Source organism: Lithobates pipiens, unplaced genomic scaffold (genome assembly GCF_037356315.1).
Source record: "Lithobates pipiens isolate NorthernLeopardFrog02 unplaced genomic scaffold, aLitPip1_a1.2 Scaffold_22, whole genome shotgun sequence".
NCBI classification, from domain to species: Eukaryota; Metazoa; Chordata; class Amphibia; order Anura; family Ranidae; genus Lithobates; species Lithobates pipiens.
The window spans coordinates 40,007,908-40,029,504 of NW_027507784.1; the positions used below are offsets into that span (position 1 = coordinate 40,007,908).

The 21,597-nt window shown below is 46.1% G+C and overlaps 1 protein-coding gene across 2 annotated transcripts in view; it reads left to right on the forward strand.

Moving 5' to 3' along the window:
• LOC143923628 (large neutral amino acids transporter small subunit 4-like) overlaps positions 1–21,597 on the forward strand; it is a 36,492-nt gene that overhangs the window by 7,484 nt on the left and 7,411 nt on the right. The window contains exons 2-11 of one of the 2 annotated variants that reach the window (XM_077447427.1): positions 747–812; positions 2,161–2,350; positions 2,453–2,508; positions 3,064–3,140; positions 6,113–6,205; positions 6,504–6,637; positions 9,830–9,990; positions 10,967–11,122; positions 17,392–17,518; positions 20,152–20,266. In XM_077447427.1, the coding sequence (XP_077303553.1) occupies positions 747–812; positions 2,161–2,350; positions 2,453–2,508; positions 3,064–3,140; positions 6,113–6,205; positions 6,504–6,637; positions 9,830–9,990; positions 10,967–11,122; positions 17,392–17,518; positions 20,152–20,266 (1,175 nt within the window). The remainder of the gene's footprint in view (positions 1–746; positions 813–2,160; positions 2,351–2,452; positions 2,509–3,063; positions 3,141–6,112; positions 6,206–6,503; positions 6,638–9,829; positions 9,991–10,966; positions 11,123–17,391; positions 17,519–20,151; positions 20,267–21,597) is intronic. The other variant, XM_077447428.1, reaches the window with a different exon arrangement.

Here is a 21,597-nt window from a genome sequence, read left to right on the forward strand (position 1 = left end):
ATTGGATGAAGGTTACAAGCGTCACAAATTTTACCCATTTATTTTCTATGATGGTCAGCTCCATCTAGTGGCCAAAATGCAGTATTTATTTTTCTGATTGAAGTATTTCATAAAAATGACTGTATTTTGCCCACTAGATGGAGCTGACCAACATAGGAAATACTTATATTAGAGAAAATACATGCAGGCTGGGCAAATGTGTGTGACATTGTCCAGTGAATATTTATAAATGGATCCCTTCAGTATTTATGAGCATCAGTGGGACTTTAATGTTCAGAAAAGCCACGATCGGTAGAGCGAGAGCAATAATTCTAGCCCTAGACCTCCTCTGTAACTCAAAATATGCAACCTGTAGAATTTTTTAAACGTCTCCTATGGAGATTTTTAAGGTTAAAAGTTTGTCACCATTCCACGAGCGGGCGCGATTTTGAAGCGCGACATGTTGGGTATCAATTTAGTCGGCGTAACATTATCTTTCACAATATAAAAAAAATGGGTATTTTTTCCAAAAAAAGCGCGCTTGTAAGACCGCTGTGCAAATACGGTGTGACAGAAAGTATTGCAACGACCGCCATTTTATTCTCTAGGGTAATAGTTATTAGTAAAATTAGTAAAAGTAATTTTCTAGCAAAAAAATACTGTTTTTAACTTGTAAACAACAAATGTCAAAAAGAGGCTCGGTCCTTAACCTACCTTAAAATCTTTAAAAAGGAATGACACTTATAATGATGTCCTCCATCTTTCAGATTCCGGGCTTCCTGCGGAGACAGACAACTACTCAGCACCGGTGTATGAAAGCAATTACACCGCTGGTATGAATGTTACTGTATCACAGATTTGGTTGGTGATGTATTGCATTACATTATATACACCTATAAATGATCACTGCATACAAGCTCTCTTTGTACAATACATTTTAGGTAGCAAAGGTATTTCAGGGTTATACCAATAATAGGTTGTTAAAGTGAGCTCGCCAAAGTGGAATCCAAGAAAGTTTACTGAAACCAACATTTTTCGGGACACAAAAAGTGGGTAAAAAAAAATAAAAAATTCACTTCCATCGAAATTGCATGTAAATTAGTTCTGTGTGAATTGGGGGGGGTGAATGTTATATAGTTGCTGCAGATCGGATCTGCACATGGGAAATTTCTGCGTTATGGCCACCAGATGGGGCTGAGAATCAACAGAAATAAGCATGCTCCTCAGCTCAATCTAGTGGCCATAGTGCTGCACTTTCCCCATTTACATGCTGAATCTGCAAAGAATATAGCCGGAGAGCATCGATTTTTACGACATTTGGACAGAACTCTTCCAGGTCCTGCCAGCGCCCCAACCCCCAACCCCCCACCGACCCAATGATGTGCCGCCAGGTTCTGCTTTCTGACGATGCCTCCTGGAGTATTCAGTATTTATATCCCAGGAGGCAACAGGAGGAGGGTCCACATCATTCTCACCCAGGAGGAAGGGGGATAGGACCAGAGTGTGAAGAATAAAAAAAGTAAATAAACAAAAGACCCCCACCCCAATAAAAAAAGGGGAGGGTGTTATAATGGTGCAAACTATTTTTTTTTGTGTAGAGGTCTGCTTATTGGTTCTCCTGGGCTTCATTGTCTGAAGAGTGCGAATCCAATCAAAAGTTTACCAAGTGTCACCGATACAGGAATAGAGGGGAAATCTTCCAATGGGGACAACTGTTCTGGTGACAACTGTCAAATAAGGAATTTCCCTGCATGCTGGAGAGATTTCATCTCAATTCCTGTCAATATCTGAGACCCTATCCAAGATTTAATAACAGAATAATGACAAAATCTAGTCACCTAGTGAAAGTGTAATGCTTTGGCTTCCTTTATTAAAGACCGCTCACTGCTGCTCTCTCTCCTTATGCCGGGTGACTGGTCTGGTCTCCGCCCCCCTCCTGTAGTTTTCTGCAGGCAGCCTGTGGTGGGAGGAGCCTGCTAGGCCCCTCCCATATCTCTGCACAGGCTATGTTATATTACAAGGAAATATCTGGGTTTGCAAAGGCATTTGGTGCACACAAAGAGGATTTATATCCTCTGTGGCTATTGATGAATATATTTAATTTAATAGTTTTTTTTTTTTGTCCCTGGAGTTCAGCTTTAAACAAGTATTCTGAGTTTATTATATTTGGTTTTCATGCAGAGGTGTCCTCGTCACCGGTTCGGATTGACCCTGGACCTGGTCAGCCAGCACCGCAGGACTTCTGCATCTCTCAGGAGCAGAACCTGAACCTGGCCTTCAGCCTGGGGTCCTTTTTCCTCTGGGGATCCTTTCTCCCCCTACAGCTGCTCTTGGGATATGTCCAGATCAGGTCACTGCGGCAGATTGGAGGGTGAGTGGCGTGTACACCCCAATTATTTTCTTACATACTATTCTACCCGCCTTATGTCATTTACACGTCTACATCTGTCTACATTCTCATGTCACCCCACAGGGCACTGATAGCCGTGTCTTGCCTGATGCTGGCCTATTGCTGCACCAACCCTCCCAGTAAGTACTGAGAGTCATAAACTGTATACCAGACCACAGTCCCACTTCTCCTATTCTGTATGTATGGACTCTGCACAGTACCACTTCTCCTGTCCTGTATGCTGGGTGTAATTCTCAGTATCTGTTCTTATTCTGTATGTATGAACTCTGCACAGTACCACTTCTCTTGTCCTATATGTCTGGTGTAATTCTCAGTATCTGTTCTTATTCTGTATGTAAGGACTTTGCCCAGTACCACTTCTCTTGTCCTGTATGCCGGGTGTAATTCTCAGTATATATTCTTATTCTATATGTATGGACTCTGCACAGTACCACTTCTCTTGTCCTGGGTGTAATTTTAAATATCTGTTCTTACTCTGTATGTATGAACCCCTGCACAATACCACTTCTGTCCTGTATGCTGGGTGTAATTCTCAGTATCTGATCTTATTCTGTATGTAAGGACTCTGCACAGTACTACTCCTTTCCTATATGCCATCCTGAGTGTAATTCTCAGTATCTGTTCTTATTCTGTATATATGGACTCTGCACAGTACCACTTCTCTTGTGTTCCAGGTCTGTCCATGTTTCTGCCCTTTGCGTTGGTGTCTCAGGGGGTCGGGGGAAGTTGTGTTGCCTTCTCCTCATTGATGGTAAGAGAGGGATAAATGATGCCGGTAGCAGTATGAATGGTTTCCTTATCAGTGAGATGTAATGTGTTTGGTGAGAAGTGAGTGTACACACACCGTGACGTCCTCTGTGTCATATAATAACACGGCCTGTATACATAACACATCCGTATCACCAGCTCCATTCACAGCCAGACACACAATGTGGAACTTTATCCCTGAGATCCGTGGGGGGGGGGGGGGAGCACGGGGGATGGGTGGGGGTATGATGTATAGGGGGACTCTGGTGGGGACCCAGATGTAAAGGGACACTCTAATGGGGACCTTGATATGTAGATTTTGATGCGGATCCTGATGTAAGGGGGGTTTCTGATGGGGATTCTGATGTAAGGGCAGACACTGAGATAAGGAGGGACTCTGTTTGGGACACTTATGCAGATCCTGATACAAGGGTGGACTCTGATGGGGACCCAAATGTAAGGGTGACTCTAATGGGGGCCATGATGTAAGGGGGCACTCTGATGGGGAACCTGGTGTAAGGAGGAACCCGATGAGGACCCTGATGTAAAGGGGGCACACTGATGTGGACTCTGATGTAAGAGGGGTTTCTGATAGGGACCCTGATATAAGGGGCCACTCTGATGGGGACCCTGATGTAAGAGGGCACTTGGATTGGGACTCTGATATAAGGGGGACTCTGATGGGGACCAGATGTAAAGGGACACTCTAATGGGGACCTTGATATGTAGATTTTGACGCAGATTCTGATGTAAGGGGGGTTTCTGATGGGGATTTTGATGTAAGGACGACTCTGATGAGGACACTGAGATAAGGAGGGACTCTGTTTGGGACACTTATGTAGGGTGGACTCTGATGAGGACCCTAATGTAAGGGGAACTCTGATGGGGACCCTGATGTAGATCCTGATATAAGGGTGGACTCTGATGGAGACCCTGATGTAATGGGTGACTCTGATGGAACCTGGTGTAAGGAGGACCACGATGAGGACCCTGATATAAGGGGCCACTCTGATGGGGACCCTGATGTAAGAGGGTACTTTTATTGGGACTCTGATGTAAGGGGGACTCTGATGGGGACCCAGGTGTAAAGGGACACTCTAATGGGGACCATGATATGTAGATTTTGACGTGGATCCCGATGTAAGGGGGGTTTCTGATGGGGATTGTGATGTAAGGGGGACTCTGATGGGGACCCTGATGTAAGAGGGCACTTGGATTGGGACTCTGATATAAGGGGGATTCTGATGGGGACCAGATGTAAAGGGACACTCTAATGGGGACCTTGATATGAAGATTTTGATGCAGAACCTGATGTAAGGGGGGTTTCTGATGGGGATTTTGATGTGAGGGCTACTCTGATGAGGACACTGAGATAAGGAGGGACTCTGTTTGGGACACTTATGTAGGGAGGACTCTGATGAGGACCCTAATGTAAGGGGAACTCTGATGGGGACCCTGATGTAGATCCTGATATAAGGGTGGATTCTGATGGGGACCCTGATGTAAGGGGTGACTCTGATGGGGAACCTGGTGTAAGGAGGATCATGATGAGGACCCTGATATAAGGGGCCAATCTGATGGGGACCCTGATGTAAGAGGGTACTTTTACTGGGACTCTGATGTAAGGGGGAATCTGATGGGGACCCGGGTGTAAAGGGACACTCTAAAGCCCCGTACACACGAGAGGACTTATGTCCGACAGACTTCCGAAGGAGTTCCGCCGGAGTTCCGACAGAGTTCTGACGGACTTTTCGGCTGAGCGGACTTGGCCACACACAATCACACTAAACTCCGACGGATTCGAACGTGATGACGTACGACTGGATTCGAATAAGGAAGTTCATAGCCAGTAGCCAATAGCTGCCCTAGCGTCGGTTTTAGTCCGTCGGAATAGCATACACACGAGCGAATTTTTCGAAGGGACCGGGTCCGGCGGAGTTCCTTCGGAAAAATTTGAAGCATGTTCCATATTCTAAAGTCCGTCAGACTTTGGCGAGTCAAAAGTCCGTTGCAGCCCACACACGATTGAATAGTCTGACGGAATCAGTCCGTCGGACTTTGGATGTTGAAAAGTCCGCTCGTGTGTACGGGGCTTAATGGGGACCTTGATATGTAGATTTTTGACGTGGATCCTGATGTAAGGGGGGTTTCTGATGGGGATTGTGATGTAAGGGGGACTCTGATGTAAGAGGGTACTCTTATTGGGACTCTGATGTAAGGGGGACTCTGATGGGGGTCTTGATGTAAGAGGGCTCTTTGATAGGGACCCTAATGTAAGGGAGAAGTGTGATGGGGACCCTGATGTAAGGAACAAGGCCCTAGTGGGGACCCTCTTGTAAGGGGAACTATAATGTGGACTCTGATGAAAGGGAGGACTCTAATGAGGACCCCCATGTAAGGGGGAATCATTTATTTTTATCCCTTAAATATTTAAATGCTGAACAGTATGGAGACCCTGATGTACACCAAGTGATGAAGCACAGTGTTCGAGCCATATACTGTACATTGTATCCTTTATTCAGACCATATATATTGTTTCCTATGCTCAGACCATTTACATTGTTTCCTATGCTCAGACCATATACATTGTTTCCTATCCTTTATTCAGACCATATACATTGTTTCCTATGCTCAGACCATATACATTGTTTCCTATGCTCAGGCTCTGGTGAAAGGGGCGCGTTTTGGCCCCTGAAACATGTTGGCTTTCTTCTTTGGTCTTCCACCCATGGATTTTCCATACATTGGAATGACTTTATGGTTGGACTATTAACCCGTGTTGTGGCTCTTCAACCCCAGATCCATATTTTGACATTACAAACCAACAGTGGGAATCCTTTGGTGTGTAGAAGCCGCCAGCCCTGAATCCTGCATAAACACTGCTGCAACACTATTGGATAATAATACCAGTAGGACAACCCTAGCGCTACCTAACCACTCCTCCGAAGGGTCTAACATTGTCCTTTTACCCTTCAGCTTCCACATTTCCTGCCTGATGTCGGTGCGGTTTACCCCTCTCTGGTTATAGCGAGTTTTGCAGCATCGGCCACGGTGTTGACCATCGTCAAGGTAAGGAAAGTAGAAGAAGAAGCCCATTGGTCACTGTGGCCCGCTCTCAGACAATGGTAGTCTCTATGGACAGGGGCTGAAACAAAACATTTCTAAAGATTCAACAGCTACAGCTATCACACCTTTAAACTATAAACTTTCAACTTGTTCCTCAGAGGCGGTGCTGAGTTTGTGCCCCCCCCTTTCTTTAAAGAGAACTTGCGCTTAGAGTATATGGAGGAAGCTTTCTCTTTCTGAAAATGCTAGCTGCACGGCTGTTATATTAACCAGACTTTCCAACCTTTCTCTGTTTCTGCAGGTCCTCTACAATTGTGGGGTTCCCTTTGTCCCTATAGTCTTGGGGTACGGGGCCATTTCTTCCATCATGTTCCTGAACAGCTTCTTCTGCTGGAAACTGGAGGAGAACAATTCGGATGAAGGGAATATGTACAGGTGGGTGCCCGGACAGCGGTGAGTGGTGATAGGTTTAGCTAGATAGTCAGGGAGGTAAAGGGTAAGGGAAGGGGGGTAAGGGCAAAGGTTCTACTACATCCTCAAATTATCGCTGCATTTTAGTGTTTACATTTTACATGTACAGTACAGAGCTGCCAAAGGATTTGTATATCTATCCATCCAGTCCTGGGATTTGCACAGCTCTGTCACACAGCCGAGGCCTGTCTAGCAGGGGAGGAGACCTATTTTTTTCTCTCCTGCTGTTAAGTAACATTTACAGATCTTTTCCTGTGACTGAACAGTGAATGGAGAAGCGGCACAGTGATAAGTTAATTCTCTGCTCTCTCCTCCTATCAGCATGCTCTTTGTACACTCTTGATGACGGCAGCACACTTGATTGGCTCCTGTACTGTTTTTTTTCTCCCCAAATCCAAAGTCATACATATAAAGGTCCATAATAAATAGCAATACATACATATGAAATATTTCCAAATGCAGGTACATATAGTCAAGTGGATATGCCAATTGCCTGACCCAACGGAGAGGGTGTTCTCCATGGGAGCAGGGGACTCCGCATGAGATCCATATTTTTGGCCTCTGCTTCATTCCAGTACCTTCCCATATCTCCCATTTTGAGATGGGAACGAGGCACACCTACCAGCAAATGTATGTAGGCATAGGACACGCCCCCTTGCCACACCCCCTTAAAGGAGAATTAACCCAAAAAAAAAAAAGGTTGATTACATCTACGAGGGCTTTTTTTTTTAACTGCTATTCCTTTATATTGGCTTTTGAAATGTACAAATGCAGCAATTTAGAAATTGGATGAAAGGTTTAGCACCGGGAAACACTTTTTGAAAGAAAATTTTTTTAACTTTATGTACAACTATATAGATCAGACCAAAATTAGGGACAAATGAGGAGGAATGAGGGACAGAGGGACATTGCTCCAAATCAGGGACAGTTGGGGACTATGCCTTCCTTCCCTCCCCCTTATTCTTAACTGCCACCATCACCGTAATAACTATTGCAAAATACGCACATTTACTGACAATTACTTGCCCACTTTGCCTCTATAGTGCCCCGTGCTAATGCTCCTTTTTCCTCTAGCCCACACTGTTATCTTGCCTCATAGACGTGATCCGCGAGCGACTTCTTCTTTTGCAATCCGCCCGTCAGTGCCGCAAGATCTGCTGCTCTTTTCCTTCTCCCTGAGATCTTACGATATTTTGCAAAATCCTATGAAATCTCGCAGTCCATAGAAGAGATCTCCCTGGAAGTTACTGGTGACATAGCCTTCCCAGGATGCACTTTAATCTAGACTATTTAATAAACCTTGTCTTGATTCTTTCACAAACCGTTGCTCAGGCCCTGAGGAAGCAGGATTTAGCCTGAAACATGTTGGCTGTGTGTGATATTGTTGTTCAGTAATGAATTCCTACAACCATTTGTATTAGGTGCTCCTAACAACACAACCAAAGTATTCATATCTCTTGAAATGTTCCACATTTTCTCATGTTACAACCAAAAACGTAAATGTGTTTTATTGGGATTTTATGTGATAGACCAACACAAAGTGGCACATAATTGTGAAGTGGAAAGAAAGTGATAAATGGTTTTTAAAATGTTTAACAAATAAATATCTGAAAAGTGTGGGGGGGGGCATTTGTATTCCACCCCCTTTACTCTGATACCCCTAACTAAAATCTAGAGGAACCAATTGTCATCAGAAGTCACTTAATTAATAAATAGAGTCCACCTGTGTGTAATTTATTCTCAGTATAAATACAGCTGTTCTGTGAAGCCCTCAGAGGTTTGTTGGAGAACCTTAGGGAACAAACAGCCTTATGAAGGCCAAGGAACACACCAGACAAAAGATTGTGGAGAAGTTTAAAGCAGGGTTAGGCCATAATAAAATATCCCAAGCTTTGAACATCTCACGGAGCTCTGTTCAATCCATCATCCGAACATGGAAAGAGTATGGTACAACTGCAAACCTACCGAGACATGGCCGTCCACCTAAACTGACCGGCCAGGCAAGGAGAGCATTCATCAGAGAAGCAGCCAAGAGGCCCATGGCAACTCTGGAGGAGCTGCAGAGATCCACAGCTCAGGTGGGAGAATCTGTCCACAGGACAACTATTAGTCGTGCATTCCACAAATCTGCCCTTTATGGAAGAGTGACAAGAAGAAAGAAATTGTTTGAAAGAAATCCATAAGAAGTCCTGTTTGTAGTTTGCGAGAAGCCATGTGGGGGACACAACAAACACGTGGAAGAAGGTGATCTGATCAGATGAGACCAAAACTGAACTTTTTGGCCTAAAAGCAAGACGCTATGTGTGGCAGAAAACTTACACTGCACATCACCCTGAACACACCATCCCCACTGTGAAACATGGTGGTGGCAGCATCATGTGGTGGGGATGCTTTTCTTCAGCAGGGACAGGGAAGCTGGTCAGAGTTGATGGGAAGATGGATGGAGCCAAATACAGGGCAATCTTAGAAGAAAACCTGTTAGTCTGCAAAAGACTTGAGACTGGGGCGGAGGTTCACCTTCCAGCAGGACAACGACCCGAAATATACAGCCAGAGCTACAATGGAATGGTTTAGATCAAAGCATATTCATGTGTTAGAATGGCCCAGTCACAGTCCAGATCTAAATCCAACTGAGAATCTTGACTATGAAAGACTTGAAAATTGCTGTTCACAGACGCTCTCCATCCAATCTGGCAGAGCTTGAGATATTTTGCAGAGAAGAATGAGCAAAAATGTCCCTCTCTAGATGTACAAAGCTGGTAGAGACATCCCCAAAAAGACTTGCAGCTGTAATTGTAGTGAAAGGCAGTTCTACAAAGTATTGACTCCGGGGGGCGCCATACAAATGTACCCTCTCACTTTTCACATATTTATTTGTAACAATTTTTAAAAACCATTTATCATTTTCCTTCCACTTGACAATTATGTTCCACTTTGTGTTGGTCTATCACATAAAATCCCAATTAAATACATTTATGTCTTTGGTTGTAACATGAGAACATGAAAATGAAAATTTCAAGGGGTATGAATACTTTTTCACTGTACATAGAGTGTTATAGAAAGCAATAGACAGCAATAATGAGGAACAATAGAAGGGGTAACTTTGTCCTTCTGAGCCTAAAACCCAGAATGATCATTATTATCTGCCCCTCGCAGGGTGCGGTTGCGCCTGAACTGCTATGAGATGCTACGAAAGAAGGAAGAACAGGAGGAGGAGTGGTGCCAGAAATCTCTGAAGTCCAAATTCCACGCCTCTCTGCGGGACCGGGACCGGCTCCTCAGCCGAAAGAGGACCCTGAGCTTCAAGAGGCCAGAGGGTAGGTAAGCAGCAGGCCCATCCCTGAACGCCAGACAGGTGACTTTGTCTAGGCTGAGATGATGTCATCAGTCTGCTGCAGGAAGTAGGAAGTCTTATGCCGCGTACACGCGACCGGACTTTCCGGCAGACTAGGTCCGGCGGTCTTCCCAAAGGACTTTTCAGCGGGGTTCCGACAGACTTTCAAAAACTAACGGACTTGGCCACACACAATCTCAAAGTCCGACGGATTCGAACGTGATGACGCACAACCGGACTAGAATAAGGAAGTTCATGGTTAGTAGTCAATAGCTGCCCTCGCGTCGGTTTTAGATAAACTGATTTTTTGACCGGACTCGAGTCCATCGGAAAGATTTGAAACATGTTCTAAATCTAAAGTCCGTCTGATTTTTAGACAGCAAAGGTCCGATGAAGCCCACACACGATCAAATTTTCCGGCGGATTCGTTCCATAGTTGCATAGTTAGTAAGGTTGAATAAACACACCAGTCCATCCAATTCAACCAGGGTGAGTGTCTACAATTGTCCCTATCCCTGTATATGGCACACTCACATCGGTCCCTACCCTCAGGGGGGCCCACCATCTAAGATCCCCATTCATATACTACGGCCAATTTTTGGACAGAAGCCAATTAACCTACCTGCATGTCTTTGGATTGTGGGAGGAAACCGGAGTACCCGGAGGAAACACACGCCTGCACAAGAAGAACATGCAAACTCCAGGCAGGTAGTGTCATGGTTGGGATACGAGCCAGCGGCCCTTTTTGCTGCTAGGCGAGAGTGCTAAACACTACACCACTGTCCCGCAGACCTTTGCTGACAAAAAGTCCGGTGGTGTGTACGCGGCATAAGTCTCCTCTCCCTTAGGGAGGGCTTGGTGCCACGATACACCATATAAGCAAAATGTGGGAGGAGTTCTACAAATACAAGGAAAGTTGGTGGTTTTTAGACAATTATTTTAAATGTTTCTGTTCCCAGCAGGCTCAGCGACTCCATCCCTCCAGGAAAGTCTCATGACTCTAACCTTCATTCTGCACGTCTTTTCTGATTCCGTCCTGCTTACCTGGATTTATTTCTATATTTCCTCGCTGAACTTACAACTGGGAAGGGTGACTGATCTCCATCGACAAGCAGGTGAGGACAAAGCCTCTCCCCGGTAATCTCCTAGCATCACAACTTTCGCACCAATTCCAAGCAAGAGGATGTAAAATCCTGGAGGAGAACTCAAGTCGCAATCTATAGCAGTGAACTTTGGCACCCCAGATGTTTTAGAACTACATTTCCCATGATGCTCATGCACTCTGCAGTGTAGTTGAGCATCATGGGAAATGTAGTTCCAAAACATCTGGGGGTGCCAAGGTTCACCATCACTGGTCTATAATTAGGAGATTCCCAGTTCAGGGAATGCACAGACTCTGGTCATATGTTTCTGTGCTGTGCAACCTCCTTCTCATACTCCATTGAGATGGTGTATCCGAAAAAAACACACATAGACCTCTTTCCAAAAGTCAGGTGATGTCATGGCCATCCATCGGAGCTGTAAGGCGTCCGTGAGTCACGTGACCGGCCTGAAGACAGCTCTAAATAGCTAGTTAGAACACTCGTTTTTGGAAAAGGATTTTAGTGTGGTATGCACTATAATAGAGGGGCTGGCAGTGACCATTGTAGGGAGAGAGGGAGCTGACAGGCAGGAAAGAGGGGGTGAGAGTTGAGAGCAGGGCAGCGTATGACAGAGGGACGCACTCTGACCACGGTGATCAGGGCTGAGTAGCCCTGGTTATTGTGGTCAGTATACGGGAAGTGGCAGGTTCAGGAAGTTTTTTTTTTTTTTTTTACTGTTTAGAGGGGGGCAGATTACACAGCACAAGCACTATGCTGTATAATCTGCTTTTTGGCCCCTTTCATACTGGGGCGAGAGGAGCGTCGGCGGTAAAGCGCCACTATTTTTAGCAGCGCTTTTCCGTCAGATTTGTGGCGCTATTTGGCCGCTAGCGGGGGTGGTTTTACCCCCCGTTAGCGGCCTAGAAAGGGTTAAAAAACACAGCAAAATGCCTCTGCAGAGGCACTATGCCAGCGATATAGCCACGCTGTCCCATTGATTTCAATGTGAAGGAGCGGTGTAAAGATGCTGCTAGCAGGACTTTTTTTGCCGTCCTGCCAGCGCACCGCTCCAGTGTGAAAACCCTCGGGGCTTTCACATTGGAGAGACAGCAGCAGCTGTTTCAGGTCAGTTTGCAGGCACTATTTTTAGCGATGTAGTGCCTGCAAAACAACCCAATGTGAAAGGGGTCTAAGGGACAGGGATCTGAATTTTTATTTTTATTTTTTTGGGGTTAACAAACACTTTAATAGATGGAAAGCTAAAAAAAAGTTACTGAAGTTCCGCTTTAAGGCTTCATGCACACGAGAAGCAGATGCAAACGCTGCTGGACACATGTTGAAACCGGCGTTTAGAAACGCGCGTTTTGCCGCGATTTTTACCGCGATTTAGCGGCGTTTTACCGCGTTTTACCGCGTTTGCGTCTAGAAGCGTTTAGTTAAGCTAACATCATAGACCCTCCCCAGCTCAAAAAAACAGTATTATTAACTATTTCAGCAATTTTGTGAGACCAGAGTGAGTAGCAGCAGCTGTGAGAGCTGCAGTGTACTTGTATTTAGCGTGTCACTTGCCACGGCACCTGCCACAAGTTGTGGATTGTCCACTTGCCACGTCACTTGCCACATCACCTGCCACGTCACTTGCCACGTCACCTGCCACAAGTTTTGGATTGTCCACTTGCCACGTCACTTGCCACGTCACTTGCCACAAGTTGGGGATTGTCCACTTGCCCCGTGACTTGCCACATCACCTGCCACGTCACTTGCCACGTCATCTGCCACAAGTTTTGGATTGTCCACTTGCCACGTCACTTGCCACAAGTTGGGGATTGTCCACTTGCCACATCACCTGCCACGTCACCTGCCACAAGTTGTGGATTGTCCACTTGCCACGTCACTTGCCACGAGATGTGGATTGTCCACTTTCCACGTCATCTGCCATGCCACCTGCCACAAGCTGTGGATTGTCCACTTGCCACGTCACCAGCCACATCACCTGCCACAAGTTGTGGATTGTCCACTTGCCACGTCACCAGCCACATCACCTGCCACGTCACTTGCCACATCACCTGCCACAAGTTGTGGATTGTCCAACTGCCACGTCACCTGCCACAAGTTGTGGATTGTCCACTTGTCACGTGACTTGCCACATCACCTGCCACATCACTTGCCACATCACCTGCCACAAGTTGTGGATTGTCCAACTGCCACGTCACCTGCCACAAGTTGTGGATTGTCCACTTGCCACGTGACTTGCCACATCACCTGCCACGTCACTTGCCACGTCACCTGCCACAAGTTTTGGATTGTCCACTTGCCACGTCACTTGCCACGTCACTTGCCACGTCACTTGCCACAAGTTGGGGATTGTCCACTTGCCACATCACCTGCCACGTCACCTGCCACAAGTTGTGGATTGTCCACTTGCCACATCACCTGCCACGTCACTTGCCACGAGATGTGGATTGTCCACTTGCCACGTGACTTGCCACATCACCTGCCACTTCACTTGCCACAAGTTTTGGATTGTCCACTTGCCACGTCACTTGCCACGTCACTTGCCACAAATTGGGGATTGTCCACTTGCCACATCACCTGCCACGTCACCTGCCACAAGTTGTGGATTGTCCACTTGCCACGTCACTTGCCACGTCACTTGCCACATCACCTGCCACGTCACTTGCCACGAGATGTGGATTGTCCACTTTCCACATCATCTGCCATGCCACCTGCCACAAGCTGTGGATTGTCCACTTGCCACGTCACCAACCACATCACCTGCCACAAGTTGTGGATTGTCCACTTGCCACGTGACTTGCTACATCACCTGCCACATCACCTGCCACGTCACTTGCCACATCACCTGCCACAAGTTGTGGATTGTCTACTTGCCACGTCACTTGCCACATCACCTGCCACATCACTTGCCACAAGTTGTGGATTGTCCACTTGCCACGTCACCTGCCACAAGTTGTGGATTGTCCACTTGCCACGTCACTTGCCACGTCACCTGCCACAAGTTGTGGATTGTCCACTTGCCACGTCACTTGCCACGAGATGTGGATTGTCCACTTTCCACGTCATCTGCCATGCCACCTGCCACAAGCTGTGGATTGTCCACTTGCCACGTCACCAGCCACATCACCTGCCACAAGTTGTGGATTGTCCACTTGCCACGTCACCAGCCACATCACCTGCCACGTCACTTGCCACATCACCTGCCACAAGTTGTGGATTGTCCAACTGCCATGTCACCTGCCACAAGTTGTGGATTGTCCACTTGCCACGTGACTTGCCAAATCACCTGCCACGTCACTTGCCACATCACCTGCCACAAGTTGTGGATTGTCCAACTGCCACGTCACCTGCCACAAGTTGTGGATTGTCCACTTGCCACGTGACTTGCCACATCACCTGCCACGTCACTTGCCACGTCACCTGCCACAAGTTTTGGATTGTCCACTTGCCACGTCACTTGCCACAAGTTGGGGATTGTCCACTTGCCACATCACCTGCCACGTCACCTGCCACAAGTTGTGAATTGTCCACTTGCCACATCACCTGCCACGTCACTTGCCACGAGATGTGGATTGTCCACTTGCCACGTGACTTGCCACATCACCTGCCACTTCACTTGCCACAAGTTTTGGATTGTCCACTTGCCACGTCACTTGCCACGTCACTTGCCACAAGTTGGGGATTGTCCACTTGCCACATCACCTGCCACGTCACCTGCCACAAGTTGTGGATTGTCCACTTGCCACGTCACTTGCCACATCACCTGCCACGTCACTTGCCACGAGATGTGGATTGTCCACTTTCCACATCATCTGCCATGCCACCTGCCACAAGCTGTGGATTGTCCACTTGCCACGTCACCAGCCACATCACCTGCCACAAGTTGTGGATTGTCCACTTGCCACGTGACTTGCCACATCACCTGCCACGTCACTTGCCACATCACCTGCCACAAGTTGTGGATTGTCTACTTGCCACGTCACTTGCCACATCACCTGCCACATCACTTGCCACAAGTTGTGGATTGTCCACTTGCCACGTCACCTGCCACAAGTTGTGGATTGTCCACTTGCCACGTAACTTGCCACGTCACCTGCCACAAGTTGGGGATTGTCCACATCACCTGCCACGTCACTTGCCACATCACCTGCCACAAGTTGTGGATTGTCCACTTGCCACGTCACTTGCCACATCACCTGCCACGTCACTTGCCACAAGATGTGGATTGTCCACTTTCCATGTCACCTGCCATGCCACCTGCCACAAGTTGTGGATTGTCCACTTGCCACGTCACCAGCCACATCACCTGCCACAAGTTGTGGATTTCCACTTGCCACGTGACTTGCCACATCACATGCCACGTCACCTGTCACAAGTTGTGGATTGTCCACTTGCCACATCACTTGCCACATCACTTGCCACCTGCCATGTCACTTGCCACAAGCTGTGGATTGTCCACTTGCCACGTCACTTGCCATGTCACCTGCCACGTCACTTGCCACATCACCTGCCACAAGTTTTGGATTGTCCACTTGCCACGTCACTTGCCACGTCAGCTGCCACGTCACTTGCCACAAGATGTGGATTGTCCACTTGTCACATCACCTGCCACATCACTTGCCATGCCACCTGCCACAAGTTGTGGATTGTCCACTTGCCACGTCACCAGCCACATCACCTGCCACAAGTTGTGGATTTCCACTTGCCACGTGACTTGCCACATCACCTGCCACATCACTTGCCACGTCACCTGTCACAAGTTGTGGATTGTCCACTTGCCACATCACTTGCCACCTGCCATGTCACTTGCCACAAGTTGTGGATTGTCCACTTGCCACGTCACTTGCCACCTGCCATGTCACTTGCCACAAGTTGTGGATTGTCCACTTGCAATTGTAATTGTTTAAAATATTTTTCTAATGGTTTTTCATCATTTGCAATCATTTTTGAGATTTTTAATGTAAAAAAAAAGGTCACCTTTAAAAACGCATATAAACGCAAATGCGGCTAAACGTGGGTGCCGCGTTTAGCCACGTTTAGCCGCGTTTTGCGTCTGAAACGTGGAAATTTTTGCTTCTGAACGCATTTTTTTGCTTCTGGAAAAACGAGATTAAACGCAACTGCATAAAAACGGAAAAAAACGAGACTGTGTGCATGGACACATAGGATAACATTGAATGAGTTCAGGGGCAGTTGAAAAAAACTGTCCAACTGCATCTGAACGCGCGTTTAACTGCGTCTCGTGTGCATGAGGCCTAAGTATCACAGAAGACCGAGGACATCTAGTGGTGGCAAATAAGTACCATAGAGGACAACACCAAGGTAAGTATTACAGATGACTGAGGACATCTAGTGGTGGAAAAGAAGTACTGTGGAAACAGCACCAGGTCAAAGGTAAGTATTGCAGCAAAAGCTCTTCTTTTATTTTACTGATCTATTTTTTATTAGAGTTTTGCATTAAGACAGGTAAATATGAACAACTGCTAATGAATATATGGCACTCTCATTTTCATCCAGAAGCTTGGTAGCTGGGCTCCTATATTCTTGTGTTTAAAGTGCATGTGGCGATCAATGTGTGCCATGCTGAGTATTTCTTTCAGGATCTGGTCTTTGAGCAGTGTAGAGATTCCCATTGGTTGGCACAGTCATTTGGCCATGCTGACCAATCACGATTAGGCCAGACTGCCACTGGGGCTGTTTAGTAAATATCCCCTTTTTATAGCGACCGGTGGATGGTGCAGGATGTAGGCTTGGGACCAATAGCGGAGACTGGGTGAATGGGAGGGTATTCAGAGTTAGTTCATTATTACATTTTTGTTCCAAAAAGGTGAACTTACCTTGTTAACAGACTATTTTACCAGATTTTCCTGTTTATAGAGCTCAGGAGCTCAAGCTGAAATTTACATACACATCTGAATAAGTACAATCAGTGACTCCTCCCCCTCCCTTGGCTGCTCTGTTCAGACTGCTGTTGTGCGTAGTTTCAATCAGAGAGCGAGAGTCTGAAAGCGAGTCATTTTTGTTTTGCTCTTTGATTGGAAAACCCATAGTGCTCTGGGAAGGGTAAAGCCAAGGAACTGCCATTTTAAAAAGGATTCACGCCAAGCCACATCCATCTAGTAACTTTTCAAAGTGTGGTTTAGGCTGTATAAACTCATAACATCAATCATTTAAATGGGTGAAGCTACAGAGAGATTAGGAAGTTGGTGGAATTCCATAAAGGAGCTTGAATTATAATTGTTCATGTTTGGCTGGGGTGTTCCTTTAACAGCACCTTGTCTCTGCAGATATCTATTCCTCCTTGTTTGGGGCTCTGCAAATGCTTGGCTTGTTCGCAGCCCCTCTAATCTGCATCCTGCTCCATAACCACCACCTGCGGAAGAGACCCGGGAAGCACCCAGAGGGCGAGAACAGGTTGGTAGCACAAGGCTGTGTTCACAAAGTCCATACGTTTTCTGGAGAGGAATGTTTTTGTCTTTTTTTCTGAACAAACGTGGGCTTCAGAGTGAACCTGTCAGTTTGCCCATTCAGGAGCCATCGCTGCTTCTGCGTATCGGGAGTACATGGCCACTTCTCTGAATGCAGTGCTCAGAATATTGTCACCTGATGAGAAGGAGGGATAAGTTATCCCTGTGTAAGCTCTGATGTTTATAGTGCTCAACAGCTCAGGCTGAAATTTCCATAAACAGCTGAGGGAGTCATAGCAGTGTCTCTAAAACATCTATGGTAGCCATTCTCAACAAGGGTTCTAGGGTCCCCCAAGAGTTTGCTAGGGGCTTCCTGAGCTGTAGCCAATTGAGCTCCCATTTGATGTAAAGGCATAGCTCCTGGGCCAACATCACTTGGCAGGATCAGCGGCAATGCACCAATGATTTTTTAGTTATCTGTAAGTGGGGCATTCTTCTTCTTGTTGACAACCAATGTAAGGAACGTTCTTCCCAATGACCACCATTGTAAGGAGCATTCTTTCCACTGACCACCATCGTAAGGAGCATTCTGCCCACTGATCACCAATGTAGGGAACATTCTTCCCACTGACCACCATTGTAAGGAGCATTCTTCTCACTGACCACCATTGTAAGGAGCATTCTTCTCACTGATCACCAATGTAAGGAGCATTCTTCTCACTGGTCACCAATGTAAGGAGAATTCTTCTCACTGACCACCATTGTAAGGAGCATTCTTCTCACTGACCACCATTGTAAGGAGCATTCTTCCCACTGATCACCAATGTAAGGAGCATTCTTCTCACTGACCACCAATGTAAGGAGCATTCTTCTCACTGACCACCATTGTAAGGAGCATTCTTCTCACTGACCACCATTGTAAGGAACATTCTTCCCACTGATCACCAATGTAAGGAGCATTCTTCTCACTGACCACCATTGTAAGGAACATTCTTCTCACTGATCACCAATGTAAGGAGCATTCTTCTCACTGACCACCAATGTAAGGATCATTCTTCTCACTGACCACCATTGTAAGGGGCATTCTTCTCACTGGTCACCAATGTAAGGAACATTCTTCTCACTGACCACCATTGTAAGGAACATTCTTCTCACTGACCACCAATGTAAGGAGCATTCTTCTCACTGACCACCATTGTAAGGAACATTCTTCTCACTGATCACCAATGTAAGGAGCATTCTTCTCACTGACCACCAATGTAAGGATCATTCTTCTCACTGACCACCATTGTAAGGGGCATTCTTCTCACTGGTCACCAATGTAAGGAGCATTCTTCTCACTGGTCACCAATGTAAGGAGCATTCTTCTCACTGACCACCATTGTAAGGAGCATTCTTCTCACTGACCACCATTGTAAGGAGCATTCTTCTCACTGACCACCATTGTAAGGAGCATTCTTCCCACTGATCACCAATGTAAGGAGCATTCTTCTCACTGACCACCAATGTAAGGAGCATTCTTCTCACTGACCACCATTGTAAGGAGCATTCTTCTCACTGACCCCCATTGTAAGGAGCATTCTTCTCACTGACCACCATTGTAAGGAACATTCTTCTCACTGATCACCAATGTAAGGAGCATTCTTCTCACTGACCACCAATGTAAGGATCATTCTTCTCACTGACCACCATTGTAAGGGGCATTCTTCTCACTGGTCACCAATGTAAGGAGCATTCTTCTCACTGGTCACCAATGTAAGGAGCATTCTTCTCACTGACCACCATTGTAAGGGGCATTCTTCTCACTGGTCACCAATGTAAGGAGCATTCTTCCTACTGGTCACCAATGTAAGGAGCATTCTTCCCATTGACCACCAATGTGAGGGGCATTCTTCCCACTGGCCACCAATGTAAGGATCATTCTTCCCACTGATCACCAATGTAAGGAACATTCTTCCCACTGATCACCAATCTAAGGATCATTCTTCCCACTGATCACCAATCTAAGGATCATTCTTCCCACTGATCACCAATGTAAGGATCATTCTTCCCACTGATCACCAATGTAAGGATCATTCTTCCCACTGATCACCAATGTAAGGAACATTCTTCCCACTGATCACCAATCTAAGGATCATTCTTCCCACTGATCACCAATCTAAGGATCATTCTTCCCACTGATCACCAATCTAAGGATCATTCTTCCTACTGGTCACCAATATAAGGAGCATTCTTCCCACTGATCACCAATGTAAGGAGCATTCTTCCCACTGACCGCCAATGTAAGGGACATTCTTCCCACTGACCGCCAATGTAAGGGACATTCTTCCCACTGACCGCCAATGTAAGACATTCTTCCCACTGACCGCCAATATAAAGAGCCCTTTTCCCAGTGACCACCAATGTAAGGAGCATTCTTCCCACTAATCACCAATGTATTGGTTTTAGCAGGGTTCCCGGAGACCTGAAAATCATTTTACGGGTAAACGGCTGGCAAATGACAGTCTATGAATCCTTTATGAAGGACATTTCAAGTTAGATATCTGCGTACTTCATACATAGATGGCAGGGCTGATCCTGTCCCATTGAGGGTTCCAGGTCCATGTTTTTTTTACTTCCGATGATCTGAATGTTTTTCAGGGCTTCATACCGAATTGTGTGCAGTGTGAAGAGACTCTGCGTAGTCTACAGCCTCAGGACTCTCGTAGTTTGTGGCTTTGGTGTGGTGTGTCTGGTCTCATCTCTGGAACTCCAGGTAAATACTGATACAAATTGAATGTTTCCAACCCAACCCCCATCCTTCCCTTTTTGCATAGTTGTACCGGCTCCTCTCCTGGACTGAAATGGCTTAACTCTGATTTCACTGCACACTGTGAGCTTCTCACAATGTGCATTAGAAGCTGCAACAAGTCCAATAAAGCCCTCTTAATTTCCTGGATGGGGGATGTCCAGCATCAATCCCTTTCCTCTCCAGCCTGACTGGCCTTGGTTCACCTCTTTCATTCATTGGCTTTCAGTTCTTTCCATCATGGAGGCTCAGCATCACATGTAGGTTTTTACCAATGCATATGTAGAATGAAAGTCGCATCCAAGTCTGATCCCCATCTTAAATGATCCAACATGTGCTCCGAGGTCAAACTTCCCCGAATGACCCCCGACTCCTGTAGCCCCTCCTGTTATGTGCTGTGGTGTGTGTTGCTGTGGGGGTCTGTTAGCATTGCAAAATGTATTGAAAAAAAAAAAAGGCGTGCCACCCCCCCTAAAAAATACATACCAGACACTTGGGCGGGGGGATGGGCGAGTGACCCCTCCCCCCTAAAACCTACCAGGCCACATGCCCTCATAATTTGCCCTCCCCAAAGCACCTTGCCCCCATGTTGATGGGGACAAGGGCCTCTTCCCCATAACCCTGGGCGGTGGTTGTGGGGGGTCTGCGGGCAGGGGGGGCTTATAGGCATCTGAAAGCACAAATAAATACATTATATAGTATTAATTATATTACAATAATAATAAATACATTTTATGAATCGCTTTGAAATCCAAAATAAAATTTAAAAAAGCCTACATTAACCTATTCATGAACCTTTATTAGCATGCTAAAATCTTTAATTGATTCTGACATAATATATCTATATAATATTAGGTATAATAATCATTTAAAATAAATATATATATATATATATAGATATATATATATATATATATATATATATATTTCACTTTGAACCCTAAAAAAGGAATTCAGCCCATATTACCCTATTCAGAAACCTTTACTAGCGTGCTAAAATCTGTAATTTATTCTGGTCGAAACTGAATTGCCAGGGAAGAAAACCACAAATCTAGCGATAGCCTCCTGCCAGAACCAGATTTTGGGGAAGTGTTTAAATTGCTCAGGATGTGAAAAATTTGCAGAAAACTGACATTAAGGCCGGGTTCACACAAGTGCGAATTGGATGTGGGTTTTAAAAAGTGCATTTTATATACATCTATATGGATCAGACCAAAATGAGGGACAAATGAGGAGGAAAGAGGGACAGAGGGACTTTGCTCCAAATCAGGGACAGTCCCTCGGAATCAGGGACAGTT